General features: G+C 48.5%; 5 protein-coding genes across 5 annotated transcripts; 2 read left to right on the top strand and 3 right to left on the bottom strand.

Annotated features, from left to right (window-relative positions):
• Positions 1-7604: 7604 nt before the first annotated feature.
• On the bottom strand, positions 7605-10536 carry BO88DRAFT_264926 (uncharacterized protein). Its single transcript, XM_025702306.1, has one exon. It carries the CDS (start codon positions 10199-10201, stop codon positions 7754-7756), a length of 2448 nt encoding a protein of 815 aa, XP_025564220.1. The 5' UTR covers positions 10202-10536; the 3' UTR covers positions 7605-7753.
• A 2209-nt stretch (positions 10537-12745) lies between these two features.
• Positions 12746-14762, bottom strand: BO88DRAFT_337849 (uncharacterized protein; the record flags this gene model as incomplete). Its single annotated transcript, XM_025702959.1, has 7 exons — positions 12746-13115; positions 13169-13298; positions 13362-14041; positions 14095-14116; positions 14199-14356; positions 14417-14634; positions 14694-14762. The coding sequence occupies 7 exons, from the start codon at positions 14760-14762 to the stop codon at positions 12746-12748; spliced, it is 1647 nt and encodes a 548-aa protein (XP_025564221.1).
• Positions 14763-15323: 561 nt separating this feature from the next.
• BO88DRAFT_480827 (uncharacterized protein) lies at positions 15324-17922 on the top strand (the record flags this gene model as incomplete). The annotated part of the gene is made up of 4 exons (XM_025712169.1): positions 15324-15440; positions 15513-17280; positions 17342-17370; positions 17428-17922. The coding sequence occupies 4 exons, from the start codon at positions 15324-15326 to the stop codon at positions 17920-17922; spliced, it is 2409 nt and encodes an 802-aa protein (XP_025564222.1).
• A 300-nt stretch (positions 17923-18222) lies between these two features.
• BO88DRAFT_424651 (uncharacterized protein) lies at positions 18223-19915 on the bottom strand (the record flags this gene model as incomplete). The annotated part of the gene is made up of 2 exons (XM_025708750.1): positions 18223-18248; positions 18301-19915. 2 exons carry the CDS (start codon positions 19913-19915, stop codon positions 18223-18225), a joined length of 1641 nt encoding a protein of 546 aa, XP_025564223.1.
• A 1155-nt stretch (positions 19916-21070) lies between these two features.
• BO88DRAFT_363514 (uncharacterized protein) lies at positions 21071-22895 on the top strand (the record flags this gene model as incomplete). Its single annotated transcript, XM_025703945.1, has 2 exons — positions 21071-21881; positions 21936-22895. The coding sequence occupies 2 exons, from the start codon at positions 21071-21073 to the stop codon at positions 22880-22882; spliced, it is 1758 nt and encodes a 585-aa protein (XP_025564224.1). The 3' UTR covers positions 22883-22895.
• Positions 22896-23084: the final 189 nt, after the last annotated feature.

A 23084-nucleotide genomic window follows, 5' to 3' on the forward strand; every position in this document is an offset into this window, starting at 1 on the left:
AAAATTTTATGGCTCAAATTCTGCATTCAAGCTAGCCAAGCTGTCATTTCCACTGTCACTGAGCACGGACAGGACACATGCTGCAATTCTCCGTGTCTGAGACATCTGTTTGTTGTGTGGCGCTGCCATCCCTGTCGGGGACACAGGGAAGGATGGGACAAGCTGCAGCTAGTCTAGTCTAGTCTACTCTGGTTTAGCTGCAGGGGCAAACTGGCCGTTTCTGACAGGTGTGATCTGATGGGTGGACTGGGGGGATCCTTGTCGTGGTTGGTGCTGCGTGGTGGAGGTTGATTTTGTTTGTTGGTGAGATGTTGGGTTGAGATTTTGTGTGTGTGTGTGGCCTTGGGGCCTGGTCGTGGTGCATGAGTTTTGTTTGCTTTGGTGGGAGGGAGAGTGGTCTCATTATTATTCTGGACTGATCTGTTGGGTTTGGGGATGCTGGGATGATGATTTTGATGAAGGTTTTGTTAAAGAGTTATGGTGGATGAAGCTGTGTTGGATGTGTATATATATGGATGGCTTCATCTTGGAGAATGATTGTCTCCAAGTCACTTCTCTTCTTATTTCTCATCGTCTATATATTATATACCATGATTCTCTGATTTATTATTCTCTCCTTGTTGATGAAACTCGCGTTATACATGTTTGTTTGAAGCCATCGGCGACATACGCATCGTGGCACAATTTCTATACTATGTAGATCTGCCGACAATTGCTCCACCATTCCTCGCTCTCCCTCATGCGAGCTTGGTGGATGTCTTGAAGCTGCCAGCAGGCAGGGCAGCGGCCTCGATATTGCAGCTCTGGTGTGGAAATTAGCACAATGGCTAAGGCTCAGTAGCTAGGGTTGATGGCAGAATCAGACTTCTGGAGAGATATCGGGAGTGGCACACTTGGACCCGGTGTTCAAGCAGGTCTTAATATCAATGGCGAGCAGTTTTACTCCGTCTTTACTTCTAAGGGTGCCATTTTCGATTGCTCAATTCCCACAACTTCTCGGTCCATTGTGATGGACAGTCATTGTCTCTCATCATTTGCTTTTCTTCACGTTCAGCCAGACGGAACTTTGATTGCACCCAGCATGTATATCAAGGTGGTAGTTGCGTGCACAGTGTGATGAGGCCCTGGTTCACGCATTGTCCGTCGTGGAGCTTGATGTCAACCCTCTGTTCGGACACATTACCCACGTCATGTTCTTGTTTTATATACTGCTTGATTACTGATTGCTCCCCAATCTCCTAATTCCATTTCGTTTACCAAAATTGAGAGCCAACATTGCTATATATGTATACCTTTCTCTTATTCTCTTTCCTATCCTTCATCATGATTTCAGAGCCCATAGCAGCTGCAGTGGGTGGGGTTGTTCGCATGAGAAGAGCCAAGATATGGACAAAACCTGATAATGGCGTGTTCCACGCATGATACAGAAATTGATCTGAATATGAGATGTCTTCCAACATGGTGAGTTCATACCCGTCCAATTCAGGAAACGCAGATTAACAATCTGTCATAGACAGGTACATCAAGCTATGGGGTTCAACAACTGACATCACTGTTCTTCGTGCATTGGCAGTGTGGCTTTTCTGCAATCACGAATCCTTAAAAACCCCAATGCTGTTGGGGCATTGAAAACATCAGGCGACTCTACCAAGTCCTTGTCTGTAGAAAACGCCGAGCAGGCACACCATGTCTTCTTCTTTACAGAGGGCATCGTCCTACATCAAATAACGCTTGACGCCGTCTCGGTTGTCTTTCTCAATGAGCCTGTGGCGTAATAACATTGTGGCCTTGCCACAGTGTTTGCTTGGGATACATCTGGATGCTCAATGCACTCTGCTATCTTCCCTGTGGCGTGGCGCGACTACAGAACCGATTGACCTAGACACAACTCAACTGAGCTTGTTGTATTTCGCCGGATACAGTCTGCTCCCCTGCGCCGCTCGAGGTTGACTAGGGCTGCCGAGAGAACATCGAGTCAACTTTTGACGAAGCGACACTGACAAGTCAGGTACGTTGGATTTCGTTCTGCGTTATGTGGACTCCAAAGTCAGCTGTATTCATGCGGATGCACCGGTCCTCTTGAGCTACTGTTCCTCGGTCATCTTTATGTCCATGGGGTCCAGTGAAGTTACTGCGTTACGATCCTCACTGCTCTGATCCCTACCGTCAATTCCCCTGGTAGTGACAGTAACAGCGAACCCGATGCGCCCGTGGCGTAGGCATCCGCTAAATATGTCTTCTTGCATGTACCTGGGGCAACATATCGGGGGAACTACCGTTCGCTGCAGCGAGTCATGCCTCACCAGACATCGCGGCTGCCTATGGCTTGGGTTGAACATTTTGGGTCGTCGGTCAAGCTAGTGGTTGTCCTATGCTTCTGAACGGATGTAGCTTGCACTTAACCTGCATGATTATGAATGGCCGGTGCTACATGTTCAGGAACTCAATCATGTGCTTTGAAGTTATTGCGGTGGGACGTCTAGTTACGTTTGTGATGTAGGCGGAGGAACGATGGTGTTGTTCCTCTTCTTGGGTGACATCTCCGAAATTGGCTATGTCTGTGTTCAGTTCTGTTGGTTGGCTGAGAGTACGACTGTGTGTGATCTTGGAGAGAGAATGCTAGCACATAGCAACGGCGAAGTGGATATTGGGTTGGGCAACGCCGGTAAGACTGCAAGTTCTTTGCTCACTTTATGGGAAGCTGATCACGTCGAAAGAAACCGTATGGATCTGGCAGAATGCCTTAAAAGTTCCAACCATCGTCGATGAATCTCGGACTGTCAGCTTTATGTCCTGACAACAATATTCTCCAGACTCATTAGATACCATTGGTGGATAGACCTGTTCAGTAACAACACAGAACCCTCAGGACTGTCTTCTTCATTTTACCAATACTGAGAAAGGCATCTATATTCTCTATCACTGAACTCAAAAAACTCGGGCCCTGTTGTATGCTGTTTCGTGAGATGAGAGGGCGGCTGGTAAGTACACCTCCATATCTACATCCTTGACTTATATAGACATTACTGACAAGGCTGCAGCTGCACGAAGTGTCCTCTAGAAAGACAAAGTTCGTTGCTACTCTGGATGAAAGCTCCTGTATCTGGCCAAAAAGAACTCACTTGGGGCCACAACGCAGCAAGTTCCTCATGTGGTTCGTCTTCCAGCTTTCCTAACAGACGATACATTCAGAATGCGACACAGCTAACGGTATACTTAGTCGAAATTAATTTGACGCAATAGTATTGTGGATGAAATGAACTCGGCGTTCATGGGGTTCTACGCCATGAAGCCACTCAAGTCGAAGGCTGTAGAGTTGACCAGCAACCCACGCTTCCTAAGCGGTCCTGGCACCTCGATCGACAGTGGCACCCCGGGAGTCCGGCGTGGCCTTTATTCAGATGACGGATGATTGCATTAACTTCACCGGCTATAACCACGAAGGCGCAAGAGCAGTACCGTCTGTATCATACGATGCCGCAACCTAGAAAGCCGGACACTTCTTCAATATGCGGGGCACACTCTCCAGAAGCCTCGAACTTTTGCCGAGATATAGAATTATCAGAGTTGACTTCGGAACTACAAGTACGTTACTGTATCGCGCTCAATGCTCACTCACCTGCTAACCAGATGGCCCATGGAAACAGTGAAACGTGAGAAACCATTGCTCCTCACCGGGTTTCCTTTCGGCGCGATGACGAACATGTCCAGGACAAGAATACGGATCTTGTGCGAGTTCCCTATTTCCTCACCAGAGGGCGTGAGAACAGCAGCAACCCCGGGGCCTGCTCTTGCGGTATGCTAGATGCAGAAATCCACGATAATAAAATGCCCGCATTCTCAGATCCGGAGCACGGAAGTTTGCTCCGTCTGATGATGGATGGTCGATAAGACGCAATAACCGAGAAGAACCCCAACCATTATCGGAACCGACAGAAGGAGTGTGCCTCAACCTGGAAGAGAACAGATGGGCAGTTTGAGCACAGGTCCTGGCGTAACCATCAAGCGAGGGCAAATGTTTTGCAAGGGGCTCTAGAACACTCCAAAGTCACGATGCAAGAGGCATCAGAGCTGATTGCTTTGGTAAACCATTACCAAAGGCTGACGGCTTTATGCGAGCTAGTACATAGCTGGATGATGATGTTGCAGTGATCTGGCTTCGTTGCCAAAGGCTGGCTTCGTTGGCGGGTTTGCCATAATGTATGGGTCGGAAGCGCATTCTGAATGACCCTCCACTGGTAGACCATGGATCAAACAGTATCCATGCGTTGCCGGTGAACTTTAATGGCTGCTGCTATCGTATTCTATCCCAACAGCACATGCTAATCGCATGGCACGAGCGTCCTTGCATCCACTGGTCGTCTAACCATTTCAAACTACTCCATTCAGCCTATCCTGGGACCAAATCACGCTTCGTCTTTTCAAAGTTCGCACTCCAGTTCACCCTACGCTACCAGCGAATACACACTCCTGCTACAGAGCATTCGACTCGCAGAAAGTGTCGAGTTTGTTGCAACACACGACCTTTTATTGCAAAATGGTGAAGCAACACCAAATGAGAGACGGCGGAACGAATCACGAAGCGCCTCAGAGTATCATGGTTCAAGCTCCTCTTAGACTGTGTGTATAAGTTTAGGCGCCAATCCAATGGCCCAATACACCCACAAGACCTGACCTTTTGGTACTCAATATCATGTGTGTGCCACCTGAGTGAAACAACATGAGGAGTTCAATCGTCTCGTTTTTTTTGTCTGGAAGACACGATAAAGATGACGGGCTGTGTGTCTATGCTCTGAGTACCTTGGACAGGATCGCTGATCCATTGTCTGTTTGATTTGAGAAGATGTCAAACCAACGCCCCAAGAAACCTCAAGCTATGATCTTCTCAGCTTAACCAGGCTCGTCCGATCCCTCCGTTCGAACCACTAATCCTTGGACCCGATGATAGGTTCGACGACTCCGCCAGACGAGTTCCTGGGTGATGCAGAAGACACCACGGTTGGCACCCAGATGCGGCTGTACGCCGTCCGCCAGCACGGATTTCAGTCGTATTTGGATCTCAAAATTCAAGTGCTCTCGGAACTTTCTTCTTGTGTCCCAAGACGGCAGAGCATGACCAATTAGCTTTTATTTCGTTCTTATCTCAGATGGATGATAATGAGTTATGGTCTGGCTGCGTGTGATCTCCGAGGATGTCTGGACGATACTGCTAATTGGCTGTGCATATGTGTTGAAGATGGAAATCCAGGCCTGATACACTTCAAAGCCATGATGCTTCGGGGCATATAAGACAGTTCTCACGATGTGTCTACTGAGCCAACCGAGCTTGACCAAATAAGTCTTTCGGAAATGCCCTTCCTTGACTACGAGATAGACGGTTGGCTCTGTGTATGGGTGGGGGTGTGTACATCCTTTCCATGCACGGGGAATATTGTTCAAACCTCTACCGTCCTCTTCTATTGCAGTAGACAGCAGCGGATATATTTTCATAAAAGGTATAGCTCTGGGCCAGTCTGCAGACAATTAATATATGACAAGAAGCAACACAAGGTGATGGGGTTATGGTGAGAGGATAAACCAAAGACAGCGAATCGACATTCCTGTCGAAAAAGACTGGTCTGCATAAGACTGGGAAGAACATTCGTTCTCAGATTGCCCAACGAGAATACAGAAAATGGTCATTGCTGCGAGAATGCCTACATCTTACATCCTCCGGGTCTCATCACCTCATGAGTGATGACATATTTTCTTCTTCTTTGATCCGACTTGCGAAATAGCAGCGTTGATGATGGGAGAGTTGCAAGGAGAGGAGAAGAGCATATTGCATAGCTACTCATGAGAAAGGAACTGTGTATATCAGGTGGAAAAGGTGTCAAACCAACGACAACCTTTCCGCGCAACAGCTGGCGGACATACTCGTCAAGGATCAAATGTGGTCTTTTCGAGCACCCAGGTCAAACAAAGCGCTGCAGGAAGTCTCGCATAATACCTATTTCGTGTTTAGGATGAGGCCAAACTCCGGACCATCAATTCATCATGATGAAGAACTGCAAAGGCATGGAAGTGGTATAGAACCAGCTGGTATATGAGAAGAGACGGATAAAGCAACATTACCAGACACCACTGAGGGATATAAGATATACTCCGGCAGATACAGGGGAAGATTCTGTCTATGCCCCTTCAGCATCTCTGATACCATCTTTCCTTACGATCTTTCCCCCATCTTGTGAGTTAAGAGCATGGGTGATGAAACGTGGCTCGAAATATTATGACGGTTGGATATCACTACTACTTATCCTGGAGAAGAACCCGATTTATTTGCACTTCTTTTCCTACTTCTAAAACCCTTATTTTTACATTTTGCTGCTAGTATTAATTCCCCACCCCCCCCCCCCCCCCTCTTTGGACACTCCAAGATTGACGAAACCCTTACCATAGGGAAGGCAGAATTGGAAACATTATTCTGGCTTCCTGGTTCCTGGTTCCTGGATTTGGATTTGGTATGTGGTATATAACAAGCCCACTCATGATCAATCTTTTCCAAATACACAGCCACCCTCTGCCCTACTGTCGTGACCTGTTCTATTGTTATTTTACCAGCACGGGTGAACTTTACACTGAGAGTCCGGGGAATTGATGGTCCAAACGGATTTGTACTTGCGGATGATCTGACTACTTACTATCAAAACACCGTTTCTGGATGGAAGATATGTGATATATACATCAGTCACTTCATGACTGATCCAGAACTACATTCTCTGCGTGGTTTGCTTTTCATTCCAGCTCGGATTGTACCCTCCTGATGAAAGTCTCCGATGGATCAAGGGATTTATTCAGTTGCGTGGACCCGGATGATTGAAGTGGAACAGCTCTCGATGATATACTACCATTCCTTTCGATGTGTGTCAAGAGCATTTCAATGCGCGAAGTGGTCTTAGGGTAGTAGTGTCGGGGACAACTTCGATGGATCATAGATAAGTAGTTGTGGTATGTGGTGTTGTTGTGTCGGCATCGCTCTGGTCCTATCTTTGTGTGTGGATGCAAAAACCTGAGGGTTATAGTAGAGAACAATCTTATGGTGAGAGGGGAGATGTCGGGGATGAAGATGGGTTTGATACTATGTACTCAGGTATACATATGTGACTTGGGGGTTCTAAGTGGGTGGATTTTATGTATTGCATACAAAAGATGATGTACTAATTAGAATAGATAGATATTACTGGGTATATCACTTCATACGGTCTAATTATTCATTACGTAGTTACAATGTTGGTCATTGGTCATTCAGTAAGGGCACCGAAGGATCTAACTTGGCTTCATCGATAACTACTTATAGTTTTCCTCTTTCGTCTATTGGTCGGTTACGAGGGTTCTGAGATACGATTGTGTCCAAGTTACTTCTCTACAAGTGAAATAAAGAATGTGGATGTACGCCGTCATCCGCAAAATCAATAGCTTATGCCAAGCTTAAAGGTATCTCTACTTTTGCTGAAAGCACACGCTCAAAAGGGGATAGTATCAATCCACCTAATGTGACTGACTCAAGCAAACAAGCATAAACAGACAAACAAAGTGGGAATAGGGGTAGAAAGTAAGAAGAGAGAAGAAGAGACAAAAGAAGTGTCAATCCAATGACAAAAGTAAGCCAAGCCAACACAAACAATACGAGAGTAAACAAACAAAGAAATAACGCCCTGCTCAATCCAATGCGATCGTAATCGTAAATCAGCTTACAGCTGTAGTCATCCAACCCTCACAACCCCCGCAACAAACTCCCCTCTGCGAACGGGTTGTCCGGCGACATATCCAACATCGGTTTCGCGGCATTGCGATCCCCCGTTGCCACGCCATGGCCGACCGGAGACCCTTGGATATTCTGGTGCGGTGTAGATCGTGCCAACAAACTGTTAGGGATGAACGGGCCGTCTTGGCTGCGCAGATTCTCCCCGTCGGTTGGCGTGGTCGGAGCGGTATGATGATATCGCTGTTGGTTGTTGACGCTGCGGGCAGTATTGGACCGATTGCGGGTGCGGACCTCCGGCATGGGCGGTTCAGGCGGCACCTGCGGTCTTCGCCAGGTGGTGGCGGAGGGTATTTGAATTCCGCCTGGGGCTTCGGGCCCCGTGGCGGCGTCGATTAGGGGCAGTCCTGGTTCCACGGCAATGCCGCGGCCTTTGCGGATGTGTTGTGGGGGCTCTTGGTAGACCGGGGTTAGGTCGACGAGGGGTTTGTTTTTCATGGATTGCGTGCGTCGCATGAGGTTGGGGTCTGGGCCGTGACTGGATGTCATGGTGTTGGTGCGGCTGGGGTGGCGGGAGCCCATGGTGCCGATTAGCCCTTGTTTGATGAGTTCTTCGTTGTCTCGTTTCTCTTGCTCCTCGCGCTCTTTCAATGCGCGTTGGCGCATGGTGTAGGTTCGGCCGAGTAGGCCGGATGCTGAGAAGGGGGCTTCATCCGAGGATGAGCCTGTAGCGAGGTCGGAGTCGCCGGTGAGAAGCTTGGGGAACGATGTAGGTGGAGGCCCGCGCTCGCGGGTGCTCTTCTTGTGGGAGAACAGCTCCTTGGTCTTTGTGGATTTGGCGCGTTCTAGCGCGGGTTGCGACGGTTTCACCTCGTTGGCTGGTTCCTCAAAGGGGTTCAGCAAGGGCTTGAATGGGGTCTCGTCCGGCTGCATGGCTTCTGCTTCCGCCGGCTGGCCTGCCCCCAGCTTCGTCACCAAATACCAGCTGCGCCAGGTTTGGACGGCCCGGTACCAGCCATCGGCAGTCTCGCGGTCGTTGGTCGAGAAGAAATGGACAAAATTCTCCGTCGAGAGGAACATGTTGGATTTTTGCTGGCTCTTGACAGCCTGGCAGAACTTTTTGGGCGGCTTGACATTGTTCGCGAGGTAGCTGGCGGTAGGAGAGTAGATGTCGAAATCAGAAAGATGGCAAGCGTTGGTTGCATCTTGGGCATTCTCCTTCTTGGAGACGGTCACTTGGCCGTCGGACCGGAGGGTCACGTAGCGTTTATCCCATTTGCGCGGCCGCTGCGAGTAGTACATGTAGTAGGTAACATCCGCGGGTGGACCAAGTGACACGTTCCGCGCATCGAGCAGGGTTAGCGCATCCAGACTAGCTGCAGGGACGACAATCAATGTGTTCTGTTCGTCGTGGGTCCAAGAGTTCAGCACCTCCCGCACGTATTCGTAGCGGCGCAATGGCCGTTCCAGTCCCAGCTCAGCGAACGATTCCATCAGGATAAACTTTTCTGGGTCTACCCCGGCATCCATCTGCTCCAATGCAGTCGCGACAATGTCTCGAGCAGACGTGGAGGGAGTGATGCAGATGCGCGCAGATGATTTCCGGTACTGAACCAGCACCCGCCGCTCGCGGGCATTGACAGCCGACACAGGCGCATCAATCCCTGGGAACTGAGTAGGCACCGTGGTATCAATCGCAGGGACTGCTGACGCATCGCCGTGCGCACTTCTGCGATGCGCTGGGTTGGCTGCATCGCTGACCGACTGGCGCCTCGGTTCCATGCTCGCGCGACGACTCGCCGAAGCGGATCCTGCTTGGGGTTTCCGGTGCTCCGATTCCTTATGGGGACGACGAACCGCATACTCCTCAGCTTTGTCGGCCGACCTATCGCGCGGTGCAGGTTTTGAATGAGTTGTAGACACTGATTTCGCTTCGCCGCCGGTCAGCCGATCCATCGCATTCTGTCGATGTCTTTCGCGCTCCGCCTCATCATCCTCTGGTTTTTCCTGGTGCCGCTTCTCTCGCGCGGCTAATTTGCTCGCCAGCTTGTTTCGCATTCGCACCATCTCGGCGCCCTCTGAGTCCTGGAAGTGCGGGTGAACAGGACCTCCATTGGCACTGGGGTCGACTTGCGCTTTATACGCCGGGGGAGGGGCTGGGATGGGAGGTTGTGCATCGGCATCGGCAGATTGCGCAGTAGGAGCTCGGCGACGGTATCGCGACATGCTCCTCTGAACGGAGCTGGAGCCATTGCTGGAGCCATTGGGGAGTGCTGGCTGGTCATGCGACGGCGGCGCGGAAGCGACAGGCGGGATGGGCAGCGGCGGGGGCAGGGGGCAGGATTGCGGTGGTGGTGGCTGTTTCGCCGCGGCTTTTCTCACGGAACGGTAACGGGAAAATTTCATGGGTGTCGGATGCTGGCCAGCAACCACTTGATGATCCTGCTTCTCCATCGCCATGGCTGGGAAGACTTCTTTCTTTCTTTTTATTGTAGCAAGGGCGGTTTCAGCAGTTCACCACGAGGCTTATAAAGCAAAGCGCATTGGAGGTGCAGACGACAGGAAAAAGTGTAGAAGGATAAAAGAAAAAATACAATGGCGTCACCCACCAGTTGGGCAAACAAAACAGGTTTTATGCTTTTTTAGCCTGGTATTATTTCTTTTTTTCCAGGGTGGAGGGGTGCATTCAAAGGATTCTGGAGAAAGTGCGGTATACGTTATGAGAATCATCCACGAGGTGCAGTAGCGGCGCAGAAGGAGTGGGTAAGTCGAAGGGAGCGAAAAAGAATCAGAACACCAAACAGACGAGTTGCATGCTGGTGATTTGGTGAGAGAGCAGACAAGGGCGAAGGGATTGGAACAAATAATGGGGGGTCGCGTGTCTCCACCCCCTAAAGGTTGCAGACATGTTTCACAGGGATAACAATTGCTTCGTGCAGGTTGGGGGGGGAGAGATCCCTAGTGTAGTCTGTAGGTTGGAGAAAATAGAACCAGAAATAAATAAATAAATAAATGACTAGAGGAGCAAAAGGGAAATCGAAGAATGGGGGAAAGGGGTGAGGATTGAGAAGGAAGAGAGAGGAGGTGGAGAGAAGAGAGAGAGAAGAATGGAAAGTGAATGAATGAATGAATGAATGATCAACGGCACGATGGAAAGACGATTAATGGACAGGACTGGACTGGTGTCTGTGTGGACTGGACTGTGTGGACTGTGGAGGAGGAGACAGCCCAAAGGGTCCAGGTGGTTCGAGTGGAGGATCGAATGGGTTTAATTTTAAAACGGTGGGAATACTAGTGACCATCTGGGTTTAGCATCGATTGATTGATTGATTGCCAAATGAATCCCGAGTAACCATTTTACTAACTACTAGTAAGTTAGTGTATGTACTCCCGTACCACACAATACATACACATACTACGTAGATACTTCCATGGAAACCTGCAGCTTCCTTCCACCTGCTACCTGTCCGGGGCCACCTGCAAGGGGTGTGCAGGGGACTACTGCGATGGAATGCATGCTAGATCCTACTAGTATCGTACGATCCCCCCTGAAAACTACCGAATTATTATTATTTCACAAAGGGAAACAAAACAATCCATTGAACGGGAGATTCCGGATTCCGTGGCGGTCGCAGCAAAGCATAAAAATTCCTCCGCCGCTAAAAGTGGCAGTTGATTCCATTTTCTGACAGTCTGACAGGCCCCATTCCACCTTCCATTACTCGTCAATCATTGACCGCGCTATAAATATGATTAACCTTCTATTTTACCTCGACCACATTTCCAGGAACTAGACTAATTTCTTGCCGTGCTCCCCTCCTCCCTCCCCCCTTCTTCGGACCAAGTGGGGAGGGAATGCCAGGGGTCTCAACACGCGACGGCTTCAGAAATTAGTCTGATTCAGAAAATCCTAACTAATACTCATACACGTGACTAACAGATATTCAAAATATATAATATACATTAAAAGATCATAACCCTCCTCCTCTCTTTGCCGTCCCATACTCAGTGTAGTAAGGATTTCTGTGGGTTTCTCCCGGTCGTTCAGCAACTCGGCAGAGCACCATAACTGTGCTCAATGCATTGATAATAACCACTACCACTATACATTAGAAGAAATGTCTCGGATATTCCTAAATGTGTCTAATCACGAATAACAGTAGTATTAGGTCGTCCGAAACCTCTATCGTGTGCAAGTGTGGGCGTCTCTAGACCTAGCTGAGCCATTCTTAACTCCAGTCTGGCACAGTCGCACGTATTCCCAAGCCCGTTGCATGTGTAACCCTGCCAACAAGTAATGTTTGCATAGAACACTTGTGGTCAGCGAGTTCCTTAGCTATTAATGTATGGTTGGACAGGGATATTAAGATCTGCTTTCCGGCTTCGACTTCCAAGACTGCCCACCTTATCAAGCGTAGAACTTTGCGTGATCACTGCTACCACGTTGTCCTCAGTCAGCAAGGGACTTGTTGTAGTGTTTAATTATCCAGATAAGAGATCTTCGATCACATATCTTTATTTAGTCTAACATCGGTACTTGATTGTGCTATGCTTAGCAATCGCCACTTTTTTCACTGCCTACAATCAAAAAATCTTTTTCAATCGAGATGCTAGTTGCTTCTCAGAGATGCCCATCCCTCCTGTTATCTGAAGACTAGCTATATTACTCCAAAGGGTACTGCTATTTTCGCAAGAAGGACTACAAAGCAGTGACGCGGTGATGCCAAGTAACATGAGGACCCATGGTTGGAGGCTATTTTCCAGTGAAAGAGAGTGTGCTTATTTGTCCAACAAAGACATCAGTCGTAGCTACCTGAAGTTAGCCATCTTCTCAAATACATGATCTCTAACGAAGGATCTCCTATGTTGTACCTGCAAAAGAAAGTCAATCTTGGCAGGATAAGCCTTAAGAAGCTATTTGGTGGCTAACACAGAACACGCAAAACCTGACTCACCAACGCTGCATACCCGCTTAGTACCGAGAAAAACAAGATGCAGAGCACACTACACTAGATATTCGGCCTCGATCATCATGTCCCCATTGTTGTTGAAAATCGGATCTTTATATGCCAACGAGCCCTTGCCTGGGATCACGAACCGGGCCGAGGTATTGAGATCATTCTCCAGACTTTTCTCAGCATCACCGAATGAGGTATTCTGGAATTGCTTCACGAGCTGATCCTGAAAGTTCTGGTATATGGTTTTGACTTCGTCCAGCTTATCAAAGCCCGATGTGTCGCCGTTCCACTTCAGCGGATCTGCCGTCACCTTAAAGGCCTTGGTCAGATCGGTGGGCAAATTGAGGGAGAACTTCAGACCACCGTCGGTAGTGGTGACGGTGATATTGGTTTGCCAGGTGATTTGGACATGGATGCTGAATGTTCCCAATTAGATTGAAGAAGTCAGAGTGGAGGAGAGTACACTCACGTGTAGTCGTATTCCGCGACCATTGGGTAGGTAGTGGCTACTGCCTGGCAAACAATAGTGACATCCGTAGTGCCACTCGCCTTGATGTTGCCAGTTCCGGGCACGGTGCTTAGAGTATTGGATGCGGTACCTGGACCGCAAGTGTTATGACTTGGATCCCTTCTAATACGGGAGCATCAATGAGCACACTTACAATCAATGTCAAGTCTATTCCAGCCTGCGTCGGACTGGTATGTATGGTGATATTTCTGCTCCTCGTTTGAGGGGGTCCACGTCCAAGTCAAAGCATCCGTGTCACTTTGCTTCCACGCATAAAAGCTAGCGTCGCTTGAATGGCTCGGGTCTCCGAGCCCAATGGACCATTGCTCTCCGAATAAGTTCGGATTGCTGGCGCTGGTGACCCAGGCGTACGTATAAACATTGAACATCGGTAGCAACTTAGGGGCCGTAGTTCGAAAGAGGTAGCTATCCCAGATGATGTTCCGATCGATGATAAACGTGCCGTTCATGCCCTTGGAGACGTAATTCCCCGAGTACTCCAAAATCCGGACATCGGGAAAGGGTTTATTGTCGGTCATTTGAAGATAGAGGAGCATGTTGTTCTCACCGACCGACCCAAGACCCTGTCCCGGCTTCGTTTCATTGGGGGCGATATAAGGGTAGGTCTGCAGCTTCAGAGAGGTTGGAGGAAAGGATGGCGCCTCCTCGTTAACGGTCTTGGGCTTGTCCGTATGTAACGCATACGCCAGGGTGCGCTTCTTGCGGTCTATCCACTTACTGTCCTCGCCTACATACCAGTGGCCGAGGATCAAGCCTAGGTAGGACTTTTCGTCCTCGGTCAAGTCAACGCCGTTGAAGGAGCTATGTTCACGGCTGGGAATTGTCAGTAATGAACGCTGACCATGATAAGGGGTATGATCACTGACTCAAAAAAGATGATGTGATCATCTTGAGATAAACGCAACGATGTCAGTCAACAGTAAATTGAAGTACTCCTGTATCATGTGAGAAATCCGGCTTGTTCACTTACTAGTGAAAGCAAAGAACAAGGAACTAATTGAATAGTCCCCGGGTTGCAGGATTTGTGTTTGGACTTCTTTAAACTCGTCAGAGCTTGGATCAACTACCTCTTTATCAAGAGTACAAGTCCAGGCGATAGTCCAATTGCTTATTTTAACATCTTTGTTCCTATTTCGACCACCCGTACACTGTTAGCCAAGCGTCTGAAATGAACATGTTCGAACTGACCCGATGCCGAAATGAATAGTTCCCGACCCCAAGGTACAGTAGTACATGGAGACGGCATCCTGCTGCCCGGTGACGTCCAGGGAAAGTTGACTACTCTGTAGTGTAGCATTCAGAGTGCCAATACCCTCCATTGAAGCCTCAACCTTAGCTAGTTCCGGATGACTTTCCAGCAAATTCGACATGCCATCGTTGATGGCCTTCTGCGAAAGGGCTGTGATCTAATGTAGGCTATAAGTATTCCTTCATCAATGCGAACAGCTCATCATGATTGAAGTACCTCATTGAATCGCCCCTTGTCGGTGCTTAAGGAGGATTGCAGACGCTTGCTGACTTCGGTTTCACTCATGATGGTTGGTAAGAGTATTTGCAGGAAGAAAGCTTGAGGATTGAAATGTCGTTGCTAAATACGCAATCAAGGCAGGTATTTGGCTGCCCTTAATATGGGGAGGCATGCACTACATGAATACCTGACCGGTGAGGGGAGTGAGCAGGGGTCGAGGGCGTTTTCGAAACAGCAAAAGAATCTCCCGCGCTTTTGGTCAGGGCTGTCCCCTCACCCCGTCGAAGCACAGTAACGTCAACTGTGCACATGGTATGTCCAATAAATTTGAATAATACTGTCTTCTAGCATTACAGGAATAATCCCAGTATGAGGCATTTTCTGCTGCTTGAAGGTAGCCATTGTGACCGAGCGGGGTATGCATACAGTCGAGTCACCCTGTCCGCTTAGGAGCCTTCAATATATTGCTTCGGCCCACTTGGACACATGCTGTTCTGGCATGATTCGTGACACGTTGTGGCTATTCTGAGATATACATCCCTGTTCATGCGTATAAAGCATGAGATTAGTTTTCCTGCTTCATAGTTGCGGTCTCTCAAACCTCCAGCTTGAGCATCAGAGGCAGTCATGTCCAATTCATACGAGCCCCAGCCGGCTTGCCCGGTCGATTGGCAGAATCAGTATGCTCTCTCCAAAGTGGTGTTGACAGTACCGGTAAAGAAAGATGCTGGGATGAAAGACAGGGTGAGTCTTCACAAGGAGGCTGTATCTATGGTGTGGCTAGTGTTAATGAGCAAGGTCCTGCGTGGACAATAGGACACTGGCTTTCGACGAGACGTGTATATGACTTCTACTGACTTTGTCAAATCCCTAACCTACAACCCAATGTATATTTACACAGATGTTCTGGCATTTGATTCCGCAGAAACTACCATTTCGTCCACAACGGACAGTATGTTTGTCCTGGCTGCGCGGGTCCTGACTGCCGACGCCCCTGTGACTTTGAAAGTCCAGCCTGCTCCGTACACAGGCTGTGTGCTCCGGATCTATGCCTCTATCTTGGACCAGCCAGTGACGGTGCAGTGTGCCGATGCGTCGCAGAGCGTCCGCTTGGAGCTCGGTCTAGGGACTGATCATGTTGGGGCGGTGGTTACCGTCCAGACGGACAGCATCAGTGTCGCGTACTACCAGCAGTATTTCGACCTCCTGGATGAGGTTTTCGAGGCCTCACTAGCGACACAGTTACGAATTGCACAAGCGCTATTCTGGCAGAAGCCTTCCATTGCCATGTCCTTGTGTGCGCATGTGGCCACCGCAACGGCCCGTCCCGCGCTTTACCCAGCGCTCAATACGCAGGCAGTTTCCCTGGGCCAGCAATTAGCTGCCCAGGCCATGACCGGTCCTGACACCTCGTATGCCCCTGCTTTGACTATTAGCCAGTACCGGCAAACTGTCGAGGATGCCATCGATGCTCTGGAGGCGTTCCAGGCACAGTACGAACGGTTTCAAGATCAGGAAGCCAGTGTCGAGGATCATAAGGCCGCCTGGACCACCATGCTTCAACAGGCCATCAACCAACAAGCCCTGCGTGAGCAGGCTCGAGATCTCGCCTCCGACAAATACTCTGATGCCTGCACCACTCGAGACAGCTGCCACGATCTAGTCACAGCGGGTCGCCACGAGTTGGATTCCGCCCAGCAAGCATTTGAGGAAGGCCTGCTGGCCTGGGAAGAGCAAGGGGTGTTCATCGGAGTATACGGCCTGTTAACTGGAATATTGACATTTGGCGAGCAGCTGTACCGTATTTCGGCCGCCTCCGTCCTAGACGATGTGCTGGAAGCAATAAATGGCGCAACAGACATCATCAATCAAGTCAAACAGGCAGAGAAAAACACCGCTGCACAAGATCGACACATCTCGTCGGATACTTTGCAGCAGCTCACGGAGTGCATGGGCCCTCTGGAAACTCTGTATTTCTCCATGGTCACGATCGCCGCGGCAGTCAAGGGATTGGAGACTGACCCAAATGCGGCAATCCCGTCCGTGGACGATATCTCCGGCACCAGTCAAGGAGACGCCGATGCGAGACTGATCATCACATTAGCTGCATGGGATACTTGGAACGTGAGTTCTGTTGCGCAGCTGGACTTCACGGTTGCCCATGCTATCCGGGGCGCTGCCGCTTATCGGCTAGCTATTCAGAAATATAGCATCAATGGGAAGGCGCTGGCTCAGGCGGATGCTCAAGCCACCAAAGCAGGACAGGAATACGTGCTAGCAGAAATGGAAGTGATCACCAGTCAGAAGGACATCAAAGAGCTGCAAGAGCTAATTGACAAGTATACTGGTGAAGAAGAGCTGTATGCTACAGCCGAAGCAAAGTTCTACGATTCTTATTTGTTCATGCAAACCTCGGTGGCTATGGAGATGCGCAATATGGCCTGGGCATATAAATACTGGGCTTTGGAGGACAGCCCTTTAGTCCTGGATTCGCAAAAGACCACCGCCCAGTTTCGCAGTGATGTGTATCTCATTGATGACGCGATGAATACCGTCAACTCCAAATACGACCGAATCTTGCAGTGTAAGTCGACAACAATCTTCACCCTCCACCTTCCAGAACACACTAACAAATTTATACTCAGTACTCACACAAATTGTGTCTTCCAATGACGTAAGTCCTGCCTTCTTGAAGATATCAGCCATATAACATTCTAATCCACCTATACAGCTCCCATCCAACTATGGTCCACTAATAATCTCCGACCTCCAAAGCGAAACGCACAGCGCCAGTTTCACTCTCACCCCGAGTACCGATCCAGACAGTGATCCCAGCTTCGCCAGCATCTTCAGAGATGGATCACACTTTCGCGCGGCCGGCCTAATAGCCTATCTCCGGGGCGCGCGTCCCCGATCAGAGAATCTCCAGAACGGCGTGTACCGCGTCAACATTAATCTCTCAACTTCGGGGCTATATGCCGATATCCAAGATGGAAAGATCTTTCATTTCACTCGTGGGCCGCAGACTGCCCGAGTGTCTTACGACATCGATGCTAACGGAGACATCGGGGAAGTCCATATAGATGGATCGTTCGGGGACGAGGTCCATGCGTATCCGACTGTCTTTACTCAGTGGACTATCCAGTTGCTGAATGGTGACGAGCTGGATTTGAGTCGGCTTACGGGTGTGGATTTGGCGTGGAGGGTTTATGCGAGGTTTTATTAGGGGGATGATCGGTCAGGTTTGAAGGATTTATTTAGTGTGAAGGTGAAGTGTTGTTGAGCAGAGTTATTTAGGAAGTCAAGTGAGCACTATATGGGGAACAACAGGATGTTTGATCAGGATTTAAAGCCAGAAGATGGCGGTTTGTACAGAAGGATATCATGAATGCGATGGACGGCATGAAGAGTGACCTCCAGGCCAATTATGGTCTTTTATTTCCACATTAGGGTCGAGGTCTCTGTTGGTAGTAGATTTTCAGGTTTTCTGCGCCTGGCTCAAGTACCGAACCAAGCCAACCACTGCTCAAAAAGGACTGGGCGTGCGGTCTTCTGATCAAACAAGAACTTAGCCTAGAATCAGTAATACAGACGAGGAGCTTACTTTGCACATCCTCCAAAGATTTCCCCTTCTCACAAGGGAGCAGCCAGGATCTCTTGCCACTCAATTTGCTTCCAGCATTCAAGTAGTCATCTGGGTCAAGACTGTACTGTGACCCGAAGAGATGGCCGCTAGCCCAGTCTTCTTTTTCATTGATGAAGACATGCTCAGGCGCATAGCCACTATTCTCTGACTTACTTTCATTCAACACCCCGAGTTTCGCTACAAAGTCATTTTCGTTCGCAAAATGCTCAGTGCGAAGAACGTGCGAACTGAGGTTTGTAAAATCGTCCAGTTGCTGGTCGTCAAGGTTTAGTTGCTCAATATGTTGTTCACCCAATTCCCATTTCCAGTCGACGCTGGGGTTTCCGAATGTGAAGATGCAAAGGTGTTTCTTCATTCTTTCAGGTATCTCGGTATCGTTGACTGAATCATTCAATATTTGTTCCAATGCTAGGCGTAAAAGTAGACAGCCCTGAGAATGAGCTATCATCACGACATGCTTGGGCTCTGGATTGGCGTTCAAGGCTGACTTCAATTCCTTTACCAATGACTTCTGTGCCATCCTGCTGCTCTTGGTTCTTTTAATAAGTTTCTTCTGTTCTTTTGCGGTGCCATTTTTCTGCGCGGTCCTTTCGCCTGCACATTCAACCAAGTCCCAAAGAAGGCCATCACCCCTATTGAAAACTCCTCTTATGTCTCTTGAATATTGCGTTGCTAGTTTCTTGCAAGCGAGATGCAACCAGAAAAGCTCTCCGCCTATACCATTGACATACAACCACTTCTCATTTATTGATATCTCCTTCAATGGGTTTTCCACATTGATGTTCGAGTCGACGGATTTGACGTCGCTTCCGAGTGTGGTTGCATCGGTAATGCCAATGTCCTCCAGCTCGTCAATATTGACAGTTTTACCCATTCCCCCCACAATGAAAATCAACGATTTTGCGAGTCTCTGAAGTTGACAAATTACAGCATGCTGATTCATATGTTTTGATGCGTCCAATTCATTGTATGCATCACGTGGTGACTCTTTAGCGGTTCCAGTTGGTGGGTCAGCTGGAATATAGTCTGCTGGGGCGTAGCACTTGGCAGGTTCGATAAGGTCAACCAAAAACCTCGCCAAATCGCCGCCATTGTTCCAGATGGCTCCCAGGGTTGCCGAAGTGACATCATTGCTGATTATGCCTTCGTGTATGATCCGAAGTGCTCCCACCTTGGCAATGATTGCCTTCGCAGTCACTGTTGTGAGCTCCTTCACAATATTAAGAAGTGATTCTGGATCGATCTTGTCCAACATGGACTTGATCAATCTGAATAAGCATTTGGTCGCTTCTTGAAGCAGGCTGCCTACGGGTTCTGTGTTTATCTGCTCGGTTATCCTGACAATAAGCTTTGTCAAAGTCTCCAGAAGAATTTCTGGGCTTATCAGCTGCTGAGAGCGTCTTAACACTGCGTCAATAAGCCCACAGACGGAATGTCCGCTAGCCTTTTCAAGTATGCGCGTCGCTAATTCGATTATGCTGTCCGCATGGCCAATACTCTCTACCACAAATGTAGACGCAGATGTAGCAGCATACCCCAGCCCTCCAAGGACGTCACCTAAGAGATTCATCATCAAGGTTGTAGGTGTTCTCAACAAGAGGCAGAGTGTGGGAATATTTTTCGACTCAGTGATAGAGGAATGTAGGAGGACACCACATCCGCTGACCCATCCTGTTTATCTATGCAGAATATTAAATTAGCCACAGTCTAGTGTCTGTTATTCTGGTGCCATAGTTCAATTGCTGTAACTTTCAAGAGCAATTTGGGGGTGGAGTTCAAAGTCAAGTTCGGTCATAGGGACATGGACCCCACATCAAACCTTACTACCTGTGATTGTGTCAAGCATTTAGCTTTATGCCGTATGCATCATGCCAAGATCTGGACCCTTCGCTTTTGTCGGTTCCGAATCCGCTCTCTACGTAGATAAAATAGTGACTTCCAGGGTGATGTTGTTCGCTTCAGAGAGTTCAACACATCCGTTATTCAACATGACTTGCTGCCGAGGAAGTCGCTTACCAAAGGCTATTGCTATCGAGTTAGAATGCTAGGACATGCACATTCCAGACTCAACTAGTACGAAGTGTGATTTTAAGTGCTGATCAACCCTACCTTGGGCCATTCGAGCCTTAAATCTAGGGAATGCGTTTAATCTTATAACCCCGCCCGGATCACGGATACTCAAGCCGAATGCGGCGATTATACGCACTGTTTGAAGTTGAGGGGCTGGACTAAATACGAACAAAGTTAGCTTGCCATCCTACTCAGTCTTAGAGGTTATCCTTTTGACATAATGGATACGACTCCTGAATACGAAGTCGGATCCTAGACATTGCATCCACTTTCCAGAAAGACTCTCTGGCCGGGTTCATGGTCTTCATCAGACCTCCTTAAGAGTTGGCCTGGTTAAGTAGTTAAAATAAGGTTATACGGCCTCGTAAACTGTATTTGGTGCGTCAGGAAGAGCCATGGATGTCAGAATGAATAGAGAGGATAAAGAGCAGTCTAGACGTAACACAGTACATCTTTTTTATTTACTAGGTTATCATACCGGTCAGTAAGTCCAATGGGTCTCGACTCATAGATCGTGCTTGGGTCACCTCGGTTAGGGTGGCCTTTTGTTATAAAAGAAGGCATCTGTTTAATATTGAAGGATATAAGTTTTGGATTCATTTTATTGGGAAGCTAGTTCGGGAGAAGATGAAGCAAAGTAGCTCGCGAAGAGTAGAAGATGCGGACGACAGAGACCCTGTTTAGGAAGGTGCGGGTAAAGCCCGCAACAGACCTTGAGATGTCCAATGGGAACAGCACTCGCACACCATCTCATGACAGTCAACTGAGCCCATACAGTGGTTTCAGTGAGCTAGCCAACGAATATCGAGAATATGTCCAGAGACTCGCAGGCCAGTGGCCTGGATTATCCTATCTCGATGCTTATCTGCAGGATCCACTATATCTCCAGAGACAAAGTTTCGGAATCGTGCTCGTCAAGCCAAGCAATGTCCCTCCCGTGCAGCGTGACTTGAAATTGGAAGAGGTTCTGCCCAAATTGGACGATGGTTCAAGCCCAATACTTATAGTTTTGGAAGACCCCACTCCCAGGATCATCGCAGAGCTCGGAGGGCAACTGCGAATTGATCCTCAGTTTTGGGCAGATTTCCTGGTCGGTCCGTCGTGGTTTGGGTCAGGAAAGGTAGATATTGGACCGGGTGAACCAAGCGTCCAATACAGAGATGACAGCCTGTTAGAGCAGCTTTGGCCGTTACCAAGGCCTGCGAGGCAGCAGGAGCATTTCTGCTTTCGATTTGTTGCCCACAGGGAACCAACACCGGCTAGCTTTCAGAATAGTGATAGTCCAAATATGGATAGCCATAGTTCACTGTCACCGTTCTATCCCAATTGTGGTGATGCCAAACCTGGGCCTCCAATTTGCGCCAACTCGATCGGTCTACGCAACAATCTCGCTGTATGGGAAAACCAGCATGCGCGTAAGAGGGCCAACGGTGAAACGGAAACTTCATCACGGGATATACCGTGGATAGGTGAGTGGCTTACAGCTGCAAAATTTGTCTTCGGGAAGTAGTAACACCCAACAGGTGTCATTGTGGCGAAAAACCAAAGTAGCAGGATACCAGTCTGCGAGCCAGGTTTCTCATATGTCTTCCGAGAGTTCCTTCCAAGGCCACGGTTTGTTGAACGCTTCGTTATGGATAATCTGGAAAGCTCAAAAGAATGGGAAGGACGGCCTCAACGGGCTCCAAAATCCAATTTCTCTGTTAAGGAGATCCTCTGGTACCACCTCATCTGCCATCTTGAGAATAATGATTTTCGCAATGCCGCATTGACATCACCGAGCCTTCTATTTGTCGATGTTCTTCAATTGATCGGTTGCTTCTGGGTGGCTGAGATTGAATCTAAACACTTGCAATTATCCTGGATGGAGGTGTATTATCAGAAGGAGGTTATTACACAGAGACGAAAGTTTCCCTCCCTCATGGATCCCCTATACCCAGACCCAAATGGCAGTCTCTCTGCAAGGCTCCAAGCAGATCTGATAGGTTTACACAGTGATTTGATCAACATCGAGCCGTACGAACATTTTATACACGAAGCTGAAGAGTATTGCAAAGCTCGGGAGCAGCTCACCGGTCTTCCAGATTACTCAGAATTAGCAAACGACTTTGCCTACCTGCAGAAGGCCGTCTGTCGCTTAAATAAACGGGTTAAAAGAATCATGGGCTTTTTGAAGTCAATCGAGGACGACTTTGAAAAATCACGTTCAAGATACCGAAACATGTTGCTACTGATTCTGGCACTGTGGGCCTGGTTGGTTTCACCAGTTTCGGTGACCGCTTCGATAATGAATCTAGGGGAGAGCAGAGAAAGCAGTGCCGTCAAAGTTGGAGACGTTCAAGTATTTTGGAAAGTTGTGGTTCCTCTTGGAGTTGGGGTGGTTTTGATTGTTGTGTCTCTGCTTTGGATCACGGAATTTTTTACTTTGAAGGCGACGCGAAAGGCAAGTCGCTCTAGGACGTACCGTTGATATTATTTTGTAGGCTGTGTACCTTTTCATCTCACTATATCCATGAAGCGACTTCTTTACACCTGCATTGAATTCTACACTATTGGCATAATATCCCGCTACTTCCAGCCTAGCATATTACTTTAGTATCAGCTCTATCATTGCCAAATCATCCGATGTATTTTTCTATCTACTCTCATCTATACAATATGGCGATCTGTCT

Source organism: Aspergillus vadensis, assembly GCF_003184925.1.
Source record: "Aspergillus vadensis CBS 113365 unplaced genomic scaffold BO88scaffold_8, whole genome shotgun sequence".
NCBI lineage: Eukaryota > Fungi > Ascomycota > Eurotiomycetes > Eurotiales > Aspergillaceae > Aspergillus > Aspergillus vadensis.